Source organism: Desmodus rotundus, chromosome 1, assembly GCF_022682495.2.
Source record: "Desmodus rotundus isolate HL8 chromosome 1, HLdesRot8A.1, whole genome shotgun sequence".
NCBI lineage: Eukaryota > Metazoa > Chordata > Mammalia > Chiroptera > Phyllostomidae > Desmodus > Desmodus rotundus.
Window position 1 is genome coordinate 87,254,451 of NC_071387.1, and position 18,762 is coordinate 87,273,212.

Sequence of the window (18,762 nt, forward strand, 5' to 3'; positions counted from 1 at the left end):
TCTGGGCCTAGAGCTGAAATACAAGTGAAACCTAGATGTTATCTCTAGGCAGGTGACCTTTTGTATCTGGCTGTGAATTGCTCAGCCATTTTGTTCAGCTGTCTCAGTTTCCCTATTCCATTTGCCAAGAAAATTTCTTAGCTGCTTACTATCTTGTCTTACGACAGGCATTGCATTATAGTTCCCATCACTACATGTCCTTATCAGTACTTGGTATGGTCAATCTTTTTAATTTAGCCATTCTAGTGGGTGTGTGATGATATCTCATTTTATGTGTATGTGCATATGTGTATTCACATATGTATACATGTGTTGTAATCAGCTTTATTAAGATATACATTACACACAGTAAAATTTACCCTTGTTAGTGTATATCACTCAGTTTTGACAAATGCTTACAGTCAAACCACCCCCGTAATCAAGATACAAGAATATTTATGTCATCCCCCAAAAGTTCCCTCATGCCACCTCTCTGTAGTCAACACCTGCCCCACGTCAGCCCCTGGCACTCACTGATCTATTTCCTGTCCTTATAGTTTTGCTTTTTCCAGAATGTCATATAAATGGAATGATAAAATATATAGCTTTTGAGCCTGTCTCTTTTCACATGGCCTGATGCATATGAAGCTCTCCCCATGCTCACATGCATCATCAGCCCCTTCCTCCTTAGTGCTGAGCAGTATTTCCCTGGAGAACCCCAGTAGGAGGACATTCTTAACCCTGTGATGGATAAACACATGACTGGCTTATTTATACCTACTGATGGCATCCATCTCAAACCTCACTATGTGTCAGAATCATCTGTGGAAAATTTTTAAATTCTAATACCCAGGGCCTGATCTGAGACTCTTATTCAACTGGCCATATGAGAACAGGAGCTGGGCATTTATTTAAAGCTCCCAGATGATTCTAGCATGCAGCTAGGATTTAGACCCACTGATGAATTGGAATCAACTGTGCCTACCTACCTACCAGTTGGATGATCTAAAACAAATCACTAAACTCAGAATCTGTTTCTTTCTTTTTATGTTGAGAAAAATGATAGCTGCCCAGTCTACCTCACCAGGCTCTCATAAGGATGAAAATGCTTTTCAGTGGCAATACATGAGAAAGTGCTCTATGAACTGTAGATGCAGAAATGAGTGGTATCACCAAGGTTGTGATTATATATTAGTGTCTTTTCTGTTTGAAAAGTACCAGAGGTTCTATTTCCTAAACATATGAGAGGGTTTTTTAATTTAATTTTATTTCTTTTCCTTTTTTATTGTTGTTCAAGCACAGTTGTCTCCATTTTCCCCCCACCCCAGCCTCGTTCCTACCCCCCTTTGCCTATGTCCACGTGTCCTATATACATGTTTCTTAACAACCCTTTCCCCTTTTCCCCCCATTATCCCCTCCCGCCACCCTCTGGTTACTGTTAAATGAAAAGTTTTAAAAACAAAATGGAAAAAGGAATCTTTCTCTGTCAGTTTTATATATTCTATTAGAAGATTGCTTGCTATGTGAGAATAATTGGAATGCCAACGAGCAGATGGAGATGAGAAGTGGGATAAATACACTCTTTTTCCCAAGACCCTGGTATATTGGAAGAACTGGGCACCACTATAGACCATGACCTTCAGCAGAATTGGTTAAGTCACTGTGTTTGCAGAAAGTAAACAGTGATGTAACTACAAGGACAAGGCAAGCAGATGTGTGGTGCCAAGGATACAATCGCAGGGCACAGCTCAAGATCCAGTCCTTAAAACAAGAAGAGGAGGGACTCTTGTCAGAGAAATAACTGACAATGTCAGAAGAAACAAGATGTTATTTTACAACCACATCTGACCACCTCTGAAAATATTGTATGGAGTGGCATACCAGTTTGAGTATTGGACAAAAATGGCCATCTTTGTGTGAAAAAGTCTTTTATTGATGTTTTTTGTTGTAAAAGATCAGATAATCATTGTGAACAAAAATCAAACCATACAGATATAATGTCTTAGTTTGAAGTGCTATTATGGAATACCACAGACTGGGTGGCTTAAACAACAAACATATATTTCTCACAGTTTTGGAGGCTGGCAGGTCCAAGACCAGGGTACTAGCAGATTTGATGTCTGATGAGAGTTCTCTTTCTGGCTTACAGGTGGCTGACTTCTCACTGTGTGCCCTCATGGCACAGAAAGAAAAAGAACAAGCTCTTTGATTTTTTTTCTTAAAAAGGCACTAATCCCATCATGAGACCTTATCTAACCCTAATCACCTCAGAAAGACTGCGCCACTAATACTATCACACTGGTTTCTACATATGAATATGGGGGGGGACACATAACAAGTAGTTTAAAGTCTCCATTTCTGTTTTACTTTAAATCTGTTTTCCAGGTTAAAACACAGATACAGTTTAGTGTGTGTCTTTCTATTTGTTTTCCTTTGTATATATGAACATCTATGTGTTGTGGCAGGGGGTGCTCCACCCGCAGGGCCCCTCAGCCACCACGGATGAGAATAAGTCTACCAAGACATGATCTGCTTGGGGAGGAAAGGTGGCCAATCTCTCAGAAGGGCCAGGAGCCTGTTCCTCAGTGGACTTTTATTGGGTTTAATTTGCTTATGAATGAAGGATGTATACATAAAGCTCATCAATCCTTGTCAGGCAGTAATGATCAAACCATAGATAACATTTAAAGAACTATGAGGGCTTATTCTGAGTCAGGGTCAGATAGCTAAAGGGCCATAAAACTTTGGGGAACAAACTCATTTCATGCTTGGACCCTTATCATTTAAATTGAGGGTATTAGCAAAGTAGGTTTCACAGGGTTTTATGCATTCTTTCTTAGGGCTGATATCCCTGGGGAACCCACCCTTTCCAGCACAGGGCTGCACTGCCCTCTGTCATTGTTTCATGCTTAACTCAGGCAGGGGGAGTAAGGCAGCCAAGAGATTAGGAGACTTCTTGCAGGCAGAATGAGGACTCAGGCTGTGTCAAAGCCAAGGGGTGAGGGTCCATCACCCCTTTTTCCTATAGCCCCCCAAGTCCTTCCCTGAGGGCCCCTTTGTGACTGTGCCTGTCTTAGGTTGTTCCTCCCTTGAGGAATCTTACTCATCATTGGCTAACTGGTCAGGCTCAGAGCCAAGCAAGGTGAAGTAAAGGGGTCAGAGATAGCGTCCCTGCTAGGGAAATAAGCTTTGTCTCCTTAGTGGCTTATGGTCCCCAGGTCTCTCACTCAGACTTAGCCATGGGGGGTTATAGCTTCTGAAACCAGGCAGGGCGGTTCCCAACAGTGTATATTTATTATATTGTAGGTTTTTTACAAATGTGGTATATACAGGGTCCAGCAGAAGTAACACCTGCTTAAGTGTGGTTGGTTGGAAGGGTAATAATATGGGTGTAATAACTTATAGTATCAATTTGAACATTTCACCTAAAATGTCATATAGTGTTCTTGAGTGTGATATTGTTATACTATAGAATTACATGCTTATGATTTTGTAATTTTGTAATAGAAAGGGGGAATTATTTGTGTAAGACCCTGCATTCTTATAAATGGGGGTTTCACATTGCATTGTGCCTTTTAATTTAACATTGAGGGTAACTTTCCACATCAGCATATGTAGTTCTATTCTGAGTATTTTATTTGCATTTAAGGAAAGCATACTGCTAATGTAGTGGCAGGTAGGAATTTGGTCAAACATTTTCTCATTCAAAATACTTCCAACCCAAAGTGAGTCCTTGACATGGATCCTGGCCCACAGGATCTGGTGTTGTGGTGGCAATAGACAAATACACACGGACTACCGAGTCCTGTGGAGGAAAAGGGATGGTGCAGCCACTCTCTCCAGAGGAGAGTGCCCTGACCCTTGCCTTGACAGGCATTTATTGCTTTTGTGGGTACATTACATTGAGGATGATCCTCATTTACTATTCACAGGTTCACTGTAGGCGATTACCTTTTATTGACAACAAAGGACAGAATACTACTAATTACTTCAAAGAGAAGGATGTTACAGCTCAAGGAGGAAAGTGGTTGAACTGGTTACACTCCATACTTGGGAGGTTTAGCACAGACTTTAGGAAGTCAAAGATACTCACTAAACATTTGCTGCCTCAATTCAGGGTGAAGGAGTTTTAGCAAAAGCAAGTCTCATAGCAGCCTAGGTACAACGCAGGCCTGATTCCCCACGGGAACACCTATCCATGGACGTGGGTCTTGCCCACCAACCTCGCTCCCCACTGGATTTTCCAAGTGGTGGCTGGGCCACATTTCCCATGCTTGGAACGGTTCCCCATAAGTCCTGAGACAGCAGGACTGATGAAACCTTTAGGAGTTAGTGTTGATCTTTATTTCCTCAGCAAGTCCAACAATGAGTGATTTAAGGGCCAGGTTCTTTTTTCATTCTACTTTCTCGTGAGTGTTGGCCTCCCCAGATTGTGGGTCAGTCTCACAGCTTCCCTGATGTCCTCTTCCTCCTTTCCAGAGAGGGTAGTCTCCTTGGGCAGCTGATCCAAGCAGGGGAAGTGGGAATCCATTTCCTCCCTTTGTACATCTCATTAGCCATCTTTCTGGCTGTCCTCTGGGGACAGCAGCCCAACCAGGTGAGCTAGTGTCATTTAAAGACGCACTTGCGTTTTCAGGCAGGGGGTTGTTGTATTGTCTGGGTGATTTCTGATCTGGTCCAGGTGAAGAGGGATGTCCTCTGGCACAGAGACAATGGTAGACAACTTGGTGCGAATCACGTTTTCCTTGGGAAGGATATGCTGCTTAGAACTGCTCAGGGCAATTATTTTTTAATACTTTGTAATTTGGGGTAAAAGTTAAGCAAGCAGGCTCTATAATTAGATTAATTCATTCACTGGTATGAGCTCACTACTATGTATTGAATATCTAATATGTGGCAGACAAGCATTGTTGTAGATGCTGGGCATACTTCAGGGAATAAGACCAAGTCGCTGCCCTTTTGGAACTTGCAGTCTTGCAATAGACTATTTATTAACAGACATAAATAAATATGTAATAAAAAATGTATCAATTAACTATTGTGGCAATAATGCTACTTAACAAACCACCCCCAAAACTCAGTGGCTTGCAACTTACATGTCTGCAGATCAGCCAAGTTAACCTGCTCTAGGCTGGATTTGGCTATACTTGGCTCCCAGCGGTTGAGTTTTGTTCTAGGCCCTGTCATTCTTCTGAGATCAGTTAGGCTGCCAGGGGCTTGTTCTTTTTACAGAAGAGGTCAAAAGCTCTCAAAGGAGGTGAGCAAAAACACATACAAGAAGTCTTAATAAGGCATAAGCTGGAAATCAGCACATGCCACTTCCCACATATTCCATTGGCCAAAGCAGGTCCCATGGCTAAGCCCAACATCATGGAGTTGAGAAGTATACAAGGTCTGTCCAGGAGGTACCCAGCCATGTAATATGAAAAATAGAGACATTTATTGAAGAAGATACAAGATACAAGAAACATTGTACATAGGGCAATGATTCCTCAATCCCCTTCAAAGTAGGCAACTTGGGACCTCACACAGTTCTCCCAGTCACCATCGTATTTTCCTGAATCTCACCAATGGTCTGAAATCTCTTGCCTTTCAAAGGTGATTTTAGTTTGGGGAAAGTCAAAAGTCACAGGGTGCCAAATCTGGGCTGTAGGTGAGCTGTGTCACCAAGGTGATTTGATGTTTCACCAAAAAACTCTGCATGAGACATGATGCATGAACAGGCACATTGTCTTGATGAAGCTGCCAATCACCAGTTGCCCACAGCTGCAGCCTTCTGAATCATCCAAATAGTTTCCATGGAGGAATGTTCAAGCTTAATGCACTACTCACTCAGTCATTTTGAATGCAACAACCACAAAGTATACATGATGACTCAACAACATCTACCACCCTCTCTGACTAGTAGTGAAGTCGTCATTGTTCATGCATGTGTGTTCCAGTCCACTCTCTTTGGCTGCCAGGTTACTTGGATGTCATGCAAACCATTCTTGTTATATTAACAATGGCTAGACTTTTTCTGTACAGACTTCGCACTCTTTGCTGTGGTAACCAGCATCCACAGTAAATCCCCAGTGATCCCAACCTCCCAGTATTTACATTCCTGAGTCCCTTCCCACAACTGTACCAAGGTTGATATTTGTGACCAATAGAGTATGGGGGAAGTAGAGGCATGCCACTTCTAAGATTAGGTTATAAAAGACTCTGCAGTTTTCCTTTTCCTCTCTCCCTCTGTTTTGCATCATTCACTCTGGGGGAAGCTGGCTGGCATGTCATGAGCATCCCTACAGAGACACCTAAATGACAAAAAGCTGAGGCCTCCTGACAATAGCCATGGAGGGAGCCATCTTAGAATCAGACTCTCCAGCTCTGGCCGGTGTGGCTTAGTTGGTTGGAACATCATCCCATAACCAAAAGGTTTCATGTTCATTCACAACTAGGGCCATACGTAGGTTGTGGGTTTGGTTCCTGGTCCACCCCAGTCTGGGTGCATACAGGAAGCAACCAACTGATACTTCTCTCTCTCCCTTCTTCTCTTTCTAAAGAGCAATGAAAAAAATGTCCTTAGGTGAGGCTAAATATAAATAAATAAATAAATAAATAAAAGAATGAGCCTCTTCAATACAGTCAGACCTTTAGGTAACCACAGGCCCAGCTCATATCCTAATTTAACCTCATGAGAGACCCTGAGCCAGGACAACCCAGTTGGCACCTGGATTCCTGACCCTCAGAAACTGTTCACGATAATATGTTTATTGTTTAAGCTGCCAATAGTGAGGTAATTTATTATGCAGCAGTGGAAATTCACACAACAACTCAGGCTGATATAGAGACAGTAGATTGCAGGTAGATGAAAATAGAAGCAGGAAAAAACTATTATAATAGCTACATCTTTGCTTCTCAAATTATGGTCATGGACAAGTGGCATTATCTTCATGTGGCAACTGCTTGAAAATACTCATCTAGGCCCCCATGCTAGACCTCCTGAATCAGAATCTGCATGTTAACAAGACTCCCAGGGGAGTCTTTGCTGAAGTTTGAGAGGAGCAGTTCTGTAGGTAACAGCTGGGTAAGTCAAGTGCCATGCTACACTTTTCAGTGCTGGCTTACCAACCCTGGGACCTTCCATAAATTATGTCATTTTCCCTAGCCTCAGTTTCTTTTCCTGTAAAATGTGGATAATAATGGTGCTGCCCTCATAGGGTTATATGTGATGGTATAAAATGAAATTGTGCACAGCAAGTGCTTAGCACAGTGTCTGACACATGGTTGTGGCCTCATAACTGTTTGCTCTTTTTCATTGACTTGATCTGACCTATGCATTTTCTTCCCAAAGAATATATTATTGATCATTTCCTGATAGTTTTCCATAATATTTTTATTTTCTGTCAAAGATAATCCTGTTTTTCAAAACATCCTTGAGCTAATCAGAAAGACCTGTATTTGTGTCCAGCGTGATTCCAACCATACCCCAAAATGAAGATGACTGGTTTTATCATCAGTTTCTATACCCAGTTTTCAGGGCAATTTTCAGGGCTACTCTGCAGGCCAAAATAGGCCACAGCACTATAAATAGTGAGTTTGGGCTGCTCGGAACCTAGCTTCCCTAGCCAGGTCCTTCCCTTCCCCCTGCTTGGCCCCATAGTTATTGAAATATACTCTGGGTTATATCTGCAAGTGGACTTTCCTTAATATGCCCCCAAAATGCTTTGGCAACTTGCCAGACTGTCTGTAAAAATCCCCTTTTTATTTGCTCATTCACAGTATATCCCAAATATGTGACAAAAGCTGATAAACCTAATTCCTAGGAATAAATGAGAAAACTGCCTATTAGCACAACTGGCTACATACTCTTCAGGGCTGAGTGTGAAAAAATATGCAGAGCCCCCTGTTTAAAGTTATAAAGAATTTCTCGATGGCACCAGCAGAGCACTGGAAGGAGTGTGAGGCCTTTCGTAGCTGGCCCTGCATAGGAGGCACCCAACATTTTTTAAAAGATTTTATTTATTTATTTTTAGAGAGAAGGGAGGTAGAAAGAGAGGGAGAGAAACATCATTGTGTGGTTGCCTCTTTCACACTCCCCACTTGGGGAACCTGGCCCACAACCTAGGCATGTGCCCTGACTGGGAATTGAACCAGTGACCCTTTGGTTCACAGCCCGTGCTCAATCCACTAAGCTACACCAGCCAGGGCACACCCAACCTTTATATAGTCTTTTTCTTTAGAGGCAAAGTTTATGTATGAATTGCTAATCTAACTGACTTAAAACCATAGAAATGGACTATTTTTCACAATTCTGTAGGTTAACTGGGTGGTTCTTTTGCTGGTTTCTCCTTAACTCACATGTCTGCATTCACCTGGTGAATGGGCAGAATTGGTAGGTTCACCCTGGCCTCACTCACATGTCTGGGGCATTGGTGCTGGCTGTTGGCTAAGGTACTCCAGTTCTACTCCACGTGCTTCTCATCCTGCATTAGGCCAGACCCACTTTCTTACATTATGGAAGAAACATTACAGGGGGACAAAAACGGAAGCTCCAACCCTTCTTGAGGTCTAGACTCTGGGACTTGCTCAGAGGCTCACCTATATTGAAGAGAGGGGGTGTAGACTCACCACTTAATGAGAAGAGTAGCAAAGTTGTCCAAGGGACAGGAATCCAGGAAGCTGTGATTTAATGGGGGCACAGCATAAGAGTTTTTAAACTTTAGCGGGCATCAGAATTATCTAGACAACCTGTTAATACACAAATTGCTGGGTTCCACCCCCAGAGCATTTGAGTGAGTAGAATGGGGGTGGGGCCTGAAAACTTGCATTTCAAATTAGTTCTCAGGTGATGCTGATGCTGCTAGTTTAGGGACTGTGCTTTCAGCCAATTGTGGAGGGGTTAAGTGTCCAGAGCAGTCCAAAACAGTGGCTCTCAACCTTGACTGTACATTAGAAACACCTGGACAGCTGTAACCACATAAATGTCTGCTCTGGTTATTAATGGTAAGGAAGATATCAAAGCATTGTGCAAACTTTGCTGTAATTTAATCCTATAAATTATTGGAAAGTTCACTGACTACCTTAAATTTTTTTGCAAATTAATCATTCCCTGATTATTTGGGTAAGCAAGTACCAAGCAAAGCTGGATGATCTTTATGTCAATTGTCACCAGCTGAGCTATTGGAGGAAATTCCATTTTTTCAGGTATGTACTGTGATAGGGCTTTGTTATTAAAAAGACAAGTAAAAAAGTAAAATAGATGGGGCTTCCTGGGAGAATACCTTTCTAGAACTGCAATGAAAACACTGCCTCACTAAAAAGCAGCTGCTGCATGAGTCACACAGACTCTGCCTCCTGAGCACACACTAACAGTCTTGATTCTCAAATTGTATGGGGCATCTCACAGCAGGCTGGAGGCTCACTGTCATGAGCATTGCTGCAGGGCTGTACACTGTGCCATTGTTCCAGCAACTGCAATATAGTAAGTCCTTTCCTCAAAAGCAATTAGGAAACCTTCAGGCAGTAATCCAGAGAGGGTAGCTGTTGCTATGTTTTTGTCTGTTTTGCCAAGAAGCAGGGGGAACAACTGAGCTAAAAGGAATTAAGAAGTATGTATACTTCTATGAAAGGTTAATTTTAGAGGTCCAAGCAATTGCTTCTTTCTTCTTCCCTACCTATGAGCACCCACATCACAGCCCCAATACTTCTCTACCAGCTGACTATTGCCTTAAGTTATGCGATTATAAAACGATTTGTGCATTAAGTAAATTATAAAGCCTTGGAAGGAGGCATCCCCAAGATTCCTACTTATAAAAACTCATGGGAGGCTTATAAAAACAATGGCCAGGTGACTCAGTTGGTTGGAAGCTTTGTCCTGTACACCCCCTGAAAAAGGCTGTAGGTTTGATTCCCAGTCAGGGGACATGCCTAGGTTGTGGGTTCAATCCTGGTTAGGGTGTGGGTAGGAGGTAACGAATTGATGTTCCTCTTTCATATCTCTCTCTCCAGCCTCTCAAATCAATGAACATATCCTAGGGTGAGAATTTAAAAACAAACAAACAAACATGGGAGGCCCATTCTAGAAGACAACAGGAAAAAAATGGCCAACAAGCAAATGAAAAGATGCTCAATGTCATAATCATTAGGGAAATGGAAATCAAAACCACAATGAGATACCACTTTACAGCCATTGTGATGACTATAATAATAATTTTAAAATTGGGAAATACTAATATTGGCAAGGATGTGAATAAATTAGAACTCTTAGTCACTGCTGGTAGAAATAAAATGATGCAGCCACTATGAAAAGCTATTGGTGATTTCTCAATAAATTAATCCTGAAATTATGACCTACCAATTTACTCCTAGGTAAACTCAAAAAATTAAACATAAATTTTCAAACAAAAACTTGTACACAAATATTCCTAGCAGCTCTATTAACAATAGTCCATCAATGAATGAATGGATAAACAAAATGCAGCATAACTATACAATGGAATTTTGTTCAGGAAAGAAGTGCTGACACATGCTACAATGTGGATGAAACTTGAAAGTATTCTATGCTCAGTGAAAGAATGCAGACACAAAAGGTAACATATTAGATGATTCAATTTATATGAAATGTCTAGGATAGGCAAATCCATAGAGACTCTGGATCTAAAGACTAAGAATAACATATGCAGACTAAAGGAGATTAGTGGATGACAGGGGCTGGGGAGAGGGGAGAATGAGGAGTGACTGCTTAATGCATATGGGATTTCCTTGGGGGGTAATGAAGGTCTTCTGGAACAAGATAGTGATGATGGTTGCACAACATTATGAATGCATTAATGCCACTGAACTGTGCACTGTAAAATAGTTAAAATGGTAAATTTTGTTATGTGTATTTTATCACAATTTTTAAAAATTGGGGTTACTGGTGACTCTAATGAAAATATAGTGGAAGAGAGGAACAACTGGCTCCTCAAAGTCAAATTACTAAATGAGAAGAAAGAAGGAAACTCTCTATGATTAGGGAGAAACAATAGGGAATGGTGGTTCTGCAGCTATGAAATGGTTGATAGTGAAACCAGACTCAATCTAGCCCTTTCAGGAATTGTGTTTGTGCCTTAGAGGTTGGGTGTGTGGTTGTCTCTAAAAAGTTAAAACTTGAATATTTGGAGTTCCGGCCAAGATGAGGGCGTAAGTAGAAACCCTTTGCTTCCACACACAACCAAAAGGAGGATAACAACCCATCTAAAATCAATAAACCACAACAGTGCCAGAAAATCAAACTTCATGGAACTCTGACAACCAAGGAATTAAAGAAAAAATCAACCAAAACAACCAGACCAGTAAGGGGGTGGACCACTCGGCTAACTCAGAAAAACCTCAGAGAGGTGGCTGAGGGGTGCAGCTGGCTGCAGAGCTCAGTGGGCTGTGAGAGAAGGACTGATTTAAGGGGAAAGCTGAGACTTAGAGCTGACTGTGGGCTACAACTGGGGTTGCTGCGGTGGGAGTTTCTCCCAGTGTCACACCAGAGCTGAAAAGTACGCTAGAGACATGCAGGCGAGCTTCACTGTTCCCTCTCTGGCCCCTACCCCACAGGCAGCCCACAGTGCAACAAGGACGGTTGCCCTGCCCAGTTGAATACCTAAGGCCCCACCCCGTTACAACCTGTCAGCTGTGACGAGACAAAGAAATATGGCCCAAATGAAAGAACAACACAAAATCCCAGAACTAAGTGATGAGGAGATTGCCAACCTATCTGATGGAGAATTTAAAGACCTGGTAATCAAAATGCTCACAGAACTGATTGAGCTTGGACAAAAAATGAAAGAGCAATGAAAGATGTCCCAAATGAAATAAAGCAAAATATTCAGGGAACCAACAGTGACAGGAAGGACACCAGGATTCAAGGCAACGATTTGGAACAAAAGAAAGAAATAAACATCCAATCAGATCAGAATGAAGAAACAAGAATCCAGAAAAATTAAAAGAGGCTGAGGGTTCTCTGGGACAACCTGAAACGTTACAGTATCTGAATTATAGGGGTGCCAGAAGGAGAAGAACAACGATTTGGAACAAAAGGAAGAAATAAACATCCAACTGGAATAGAATAAAGAAACAAGAATTCAAAAAAATGAAGAGAGACTTTTGAACCTCTTTGACAACATGAAACGTTCCAATATCCAACTTAAGGGGTGCCAGAAGGAGAACAACAGCAAGAAATTGAAAACTTATTTGAACAAATAATGAAGGAAAACTTACCTAATCTGTCAAAGGAAATAGATTTACGGGAAGTCCAGGAAGCTCAGAGTCCCAAAGAAGTTGGACCCAAAGAGGAACACACCAAGGTACATCATCATTAAGTTATCCAAGATTAAAGACAGAGAAAATTCTAAAAGCAGCATGAGTAAAGGGGACAGTTACCTACAAAGCAGTTCCCATTAAATTATCAGGTGGTTTCTCAAAAGAAACCTTGCAAGCAAGAAGGGTCTGGAAGGAAGTATTTGAAATCATGAAAGGCAAGGACCTACATCCAAGATTACTCTATCCAGCAAAGCTTTCATTTAGAACAGGAGGGCAGATAAAGTGCTTCCCAGATAAAGTCAAGTTAAAGGAGTTCATCATCACCAAGCCATTATTATATGAAACATTAAAGGGACTTATCTAAGAAAAAGAAGATAAAATATGAACAGTAAAATGACAACAAACTCACAACTATCAACAAATGAACCTAAAAGAAAAAAAAAAACAGTGAAACAAAAACTAAACAAACAACCGGAACAGGAACAGAACCGGAGAAATGCACATCACATGGAGGGAGTTCTGTGGGGAGAGAGAAGGGAGGAATGGGGGGGGAAGTACAGGGAAGAAGAAGCATAATTAGGAGGCATAAATAATATGGGGAGATATAAAAAATGGTATAGAAAACAGAGGATTCAAAGAACTTACATATACAACCCATGGACATGAACAAAGAGGGGGGAATGCTGGAGAGCTGGGGGGTGCAAGGCAGAGGGGTTTAAAGGGGGAAAATTGGGAAAACTGTAATAGCATAATCAATAAAAAACACTTTACATATGTCTCTGGGCCCTCTGTATGTCTTCCTTGGAGATGTGTCTGTTCAAGTCCTTTGCCCAATTTTTAATTGGGTTGTTTGTCTTCCTGGAATGGAGTCGTGTGAGTTCTTTATATATTTTGGAGATCAGGCCATTGTCTGAGGTATCATGGGCAAATATGTTTTCCCATACTGTTGGTTCTCTTTGTATTTTAATGCTGTTTTCTTTAGCCATGCAGAAACTTTTTATTTTGATGAGGTCCCATTGGTTTATTCTTTCCTTTATGTCCCTTGCTTTAGGGGACATGTCTGTGGAGATGTTGCTGCATGGAATGTCTGAGATTTTCCTGCCAATGTTTTCCTCTAGGACTTTTATGGTGTTACAACTTATATTTGAGTCTTTTATCCATCTTGAGTTTATTTTTGTGTATGGCGTAAGTTGGTGATCGAGTTTCATTTTTTTGCACGTAGCTGTCCAGATCTGCCAACACCATCTGTTGAAGAGGCTGTTTTTGCTCTATTTTATGCTCCTGCCTCCTTTGTCAAATATTAATTGACCCTAAAGACTTGGGTTTATTTCTGGGCTCTCTGTTCTGTTCCATTGGTCTATGTGCCTGTCACTAGCCATCAGAGAGATGCAAATTAAAACCACAATGAGGTACCATCTCACACCAGTTAGAGTGGCCAACATAAACAAATCAACAGACAAGTGTTGGAGAAGATGCGGAGAAAAGGGAATCCTAGTGCACTGATGGTGGGAATGCAGACTTGTGAGGCCACTGTGGAAAACATTATGGAATTTCCTCAGAAAACTAAAAATTGAACTGCCCTTTGACCCAGCAATTCCGCTGCTGGGATTATACCCTAAGAACCCTGAAACACCAATCCAAAAGAACCTATGCACCCCAGTGTTCATCGCAGCCCAATTTACAATAGCCAAGTACTGGACGCAACTTAAGTGCCCATCAGCAAATGAGTGTATCAAAAAACTATGGTACATTTACACAATGGAATTCTACACAGCAGAGAGGAAGAAGGAGCTTATACCCTTTGCAACAGCATGGATGGAACTGGAGAGCATTATGCCAAGTGAAATAAGCCAGTTGGTGAGGGACAAATACCATGTGATCTCACCTTTAACTGGAACATAATAAATTTTTAAAAAAGGAAAGAAAATATAACCAGAGACATTGAAGTTAAGAACCATCTAACAATAGCCAGGGGGGAGTGGGGAGGGGACAGTGAGGCTAGGGCATTACAGGAACTACTATAAAGGACACATGGACAAAACCAAGGGGGGGGGAGGTGGGTTCAGCTGGGGTGGGGTGGAGGGATGGGGAGAAAAGGCACACAACTGTAATTGAATAACAAAAAAAAATTTTTCGATAGTTCCAAAAAAAATTTATAATCCAAATATAATAATAATAATAATATTACTGGCTTGTTTTCACATTGTAAAATGAGACTGCAAGGAAATTTAAAATTACATATGCGGCTACATTATATTTCTATTAGAAAGCATGGATTTAGAATGTTTTCCACCCGCTGTGAGAATTGCAAATCTTCACACAACCTCATTTATGTTCAAATTTTACATAAGCTTTTTAGGAGTAGAGATAATTCATTTAGAATCAAAAGTCTATCAAATTGGTTTGTAAAGGATTTTCTATGCAGGGTTAACAAGCTGAAGCATAGAAAAGTAGAAAGGGAACTAAAGCTTTGTGGGGATTTTCCAGGTTCGCTGTGATCCTGAAATTCAAGAGTTACGTCAGTGGCAGAAGAAACTGCGTGAGGACAAGCACATTCGCGAACGAGTCAAAATTTTCTGGGCCAAACAAGAACGGAAAGGTTGGTTTGTTGATTTCATTAAGGGCTTCATCTCTAGATATTCTGACTGGATGTTTTGGGGGTGGGCCTCATGGATCCATGTCAATATAAGGTTTCCTGGTTCTAATGGCCTGCCAGAGTGGAGACCCTGAAGAGGTGCTAGGTCCCCAGTTGTTTTGTGCTCTTTAAAGTGTGGAGTTCTCAAGACCTGCATGTCCTGACCTCTGGAAAGGTCATGCATGATCATACATTTGTTATTTATTTGGCTGTTATTTTTCTTCCTCACTAGAGTGTATGCTCCATGAGGACAAAGACCTGTTTCTAGTTCAATGCCTGGCACAGAGCAGGCAGTGTAGACATATTTGGTGGATGGACCACTAGGCTACACTTTACAGATAAAGAAATAGAGGCCCAGGAAGGTCAAGGGACTTGCCTGAGGTCACACAGCCAGTGGGCGGCCCAGGACTGGGGCCTAGGTGCTCTCTTTCTCTGTTCAGTGTTCTAACACATACTCAAGGAGAAACACAGAGACAAGACCTTCTTCTGAATTCTTCCATCAGACCTAAATCCCAGGAATCTCCTGATTGTTACTTGTCTGATTTCTTATGACCTGGGCTTCAGGTTCTTGCTCCTTCTATTCTTGTTGACCAAAACGCCTAGGTAGGAGTAGGGACAACCTGCTGCCACCAAGTGTCCCTTGAAATGTCACCTAACTGAATCATTTGTTAAACTCATGCACTACAGACTTACTCCCTTTTTTATTTTATTTTTATTTATTGTTTATTTATTTATTTAATCAATTGGGGTGATATTTCCTATTTTAAAACTTATGAATCTGGAGATTTAGAAAATAAATCCCCCCAACTAAGGCGACACCATAATTAGACTCCACAGACCTTTGAAACAATTTGAAAATGAATGGTAAACATATGGTAGTCCTATCGATTTGGAAAGAAAAAAACAGGGACTACATCAAATTAAAAAGTGTCTGCACAGCTGAAGAAAACAACAAAATGAGAAGGGAACCAACCATATGGGAAAATATATTTGCCAGTGATACCTTGGACAAGGGTTTGATCTCGAAAATATAGAGAATAAAGAACTCACACAGCTCCACTCCAGGAAGACAAACAATCCACTTAAAAAATGGGCAGAGGAACAAGACAAGGTTGTCCGCTTTCACCATTTCTATTCAACATAGTATTGAAAGTCCTAGCCACAACAATCAGACAAGAAAAAGAAATAAAAGGCATCCAAATTATAAAACAGGAAACAAAACTGTCATTGTTTGCAGATGACATGATAGTGTACATAGAAAATCCTATAGACTCCACCAAAAAACTGCTCAACCTAATAAACGAATTTGGCAAAACACTGGGATGCAAAGTCAATATTCAGAAATTAAAGGCATTTTTGCATACCAAGAATGAAATATCAGAAAGAGAAATCAGGGGGGGAAATCCCATTTTATATAGCAACAAGAAAAATAAAATACCTAGAAATAGGTCAGAAGATGGCGTGAGGTAGGTGGGAGCACAGCCCAGTTCTCTCTTCTCCCAGCTGGAACACCTAGCCAATCTTCTGAGGAACACAGTGAACAGCCAATGGAATCCCAGCTTATATGAGATTTGGAAGCAAAAAATTGCAGAGGACATTGAAAAACAGATGGTGAGGAGATTACACTGGAACAATAAGGCCCCTGGGATCTGTGCTGGGTCCAAGGCTGCTGTGGCCCCCAGCCTGGCACCTGCTACAGATTACAGGGAGGAGAGTTAGAGCACCAGATCCCTCCCCTACCAGAGCAGGGAGGTCAGTCTGGCACCAGGAGGGACCTGGATGCTTGAAGTCGCTGGGGGAAGTAGAGACGAAGTAGGAGACACACACAGGTGGTACACATCCTCTGGGACTGTGGACACCGGTACCAGAGAAATTGGGGTTCCAGGTGACACTTGGAGAAGGGAGGAGTTGGGCCATGTCAGACTCTGACTCAGATAGTCTCTGGACTGGTTGGAAAGTTGGGCTGTGTGAAAAGCCATGCACTTGTTAAGAACTGCGGGCAGCTGCTTTGTAAGAAAGTCTCCAGCAGTGGCTGGCTTGCCCTGAGGGTGATTTCAGCTGCTCACGCCCAGAGTGAGTGGCTGAGCAGAACTGTGTGCCCACTTGTCTCTCACTGCATGTCCAGAGACAGTAGCTGAACAGAACTGTGAGCCCCGCTTGTCTCCGACTGTGTGCCCAGTGAGTGGCTAGGCAGAACCATAACTCCCCACCTGTCTCGCACTGGGTGCCCAGATACACTAGCTGAGCAGAACCATGCACCCCACTTGTCATATAGTATGCACCCAGAGTGAATGGCTGAGTGGAACCGTATGCCCTGCTTGTCTCAGGCTCTGCTCCAGAGGTTGACTCATGTTGTGAGTGTCTGAGTGGCTGATTTGAACCTGGCAGTTCAAGGAGGTCCTGGGCGTGAGACCTGGAATCTGTGAATATTGCGACCCAGACCTGGTCCCCATCCTCTCAAAACCATAGGAAGGGAAAAAAGTGAAGCACAGCCTCCTTCTTCCTGTGACATCTAGGATGACCAGCAGAACTCACTGAACAGGTTTAAAGTCAGCAGGAGTCTTATTATTATCTTTCTTTTTCTTTTTGGATCCCCTCTCTTTTTTGTCCCTTTTTTTCTCTTGCCCCAAGTGAAACAATAAGACCTGGAGTTACAAAGGGTCCAGAGACAGATCAAAAGGGGGAGCACAAGGCTAACCCCCAAAACTGAAAAACTGAGACAACTATCACTTTGCTATCCCATACAGCTGGCATTTTATTGTGTATGTGTATTATTATTATCTTGTCATTACTTTTACCACTATTATTTTATTAGTATTTTTTCTCTTCCTTATGCTTAGTTTTCCTCCTTTTATTTCTCTGTTTAATTGCATTGTTTGACTGTTTTTTCTTATTCTCTCTTTATTGTATTTTAATTTTTCTTCTTACACTTCATCTGTGTTCCAATGACACACAACTAATGATCATGTACTTTCTATCCTGGTTATCCAAATCATATATTTTTTGTCATATTATTGTTGTTCCAGTACTGTGGTAAATAATTGTTGTTCCATGCAATTGTACATACTACACAGCAACCCTCAATGATCTTATACAACTTCACTTTATTCCTGAGTTTTATTATTGTTGTGGTTAACTCTGTTCTCTCACACACTACACCTACTTTCTATCCTTTAATCTCACTATATCTCATCATTTAACCTTGCACAAGCACTCTGATTTCTGGATTCAGCTCACAATCCTCCTCCCCTCTAACAAGAGTCTTATCTCTCACCTTTTACAAAAATTGGCTTCTTGGGTGAAATATCACAGTTAATGCCATACTTGTCCAAAGAATCTCCTATCACTTCTCTACTTGCTGGTACTTTAAATCCCATAAAGTACTCTCCCACTGTTTTGATCCGTTTTGACTGGCCCCTGCCACTGATCACATACAAGAATAGGTGGGAGCTGCAAACATCAGTATACCTGCTGGAGGAGAAAAACCACCAAAAAAGGAACCACTAAAGGTAAAATCCCAATTGCAACAAGAGAGCTCACACAAACAGAAGAAAGGGCAAACCTAGAGCATCCAGACAAGGGGATCAAAGAGACCACACCACCACTGAACCTCATAGAATTCCTATAATACAGGTTCACCCTACAAAGAAAGCTAGCAAAGCAAAACACCAGGAAGTGCAGAAAAAAACAAAATGAGTCACCTAAAATGGGGAGACAAAAAAAGGACATGCCATCAAAAGGAATGGAAGACTCCCCAATAAAAGAGTAAACGAAATGGAGGTAACCAAACTATCAAATAAACAACTCAAATTAATGGTTATAAAGATGCTAAAGGAATTCACAGACAATTACAAGGAACTGAGTGAAAATTA

At 41.5% G+C, this 18,762-nt stretch overlaps 2 protein-coding genes across 18 annotated transcripts in view; one reads left to right on the forward strand and one right to left on the reverse strand.

Moving 5' to 3' along the window:
* The window catches only part of IQCK (IQ motif containing K), a 217,422-nt gene that overhangs the window by 127,341 nt on the left and 71,319 nt on the right, over nt 1-18,762 (forward strand). For all 15 annotated transcript variants that reach the window (XR_008427022.1, XR_008427025.1, XM_045195357.2 and 12 more), the window contains one exon: nt 14,743-14,854. Coding sequence is in view for 13 of the 15 variants with exons in the window: in XM_045195357.2 (XP_045051292.2) it covers nt 14,743-14,854 (112 nt within the window). In the remaining 2 variants the exon portion in view is untranslated. The remainder of the gene's footprint in view (nt 1-14,742; nt 14,855-18,762) is intronic.
* Nucleotides 1-18,762, reverse strand: part of GPRC5B (G protein-coupled receptor class C group 5 member B) — a 153,783-nt gene that overhangs the window by 42,802 nt on the left and 92,219 nt on the right. The window lies entirely within an intron of this gene.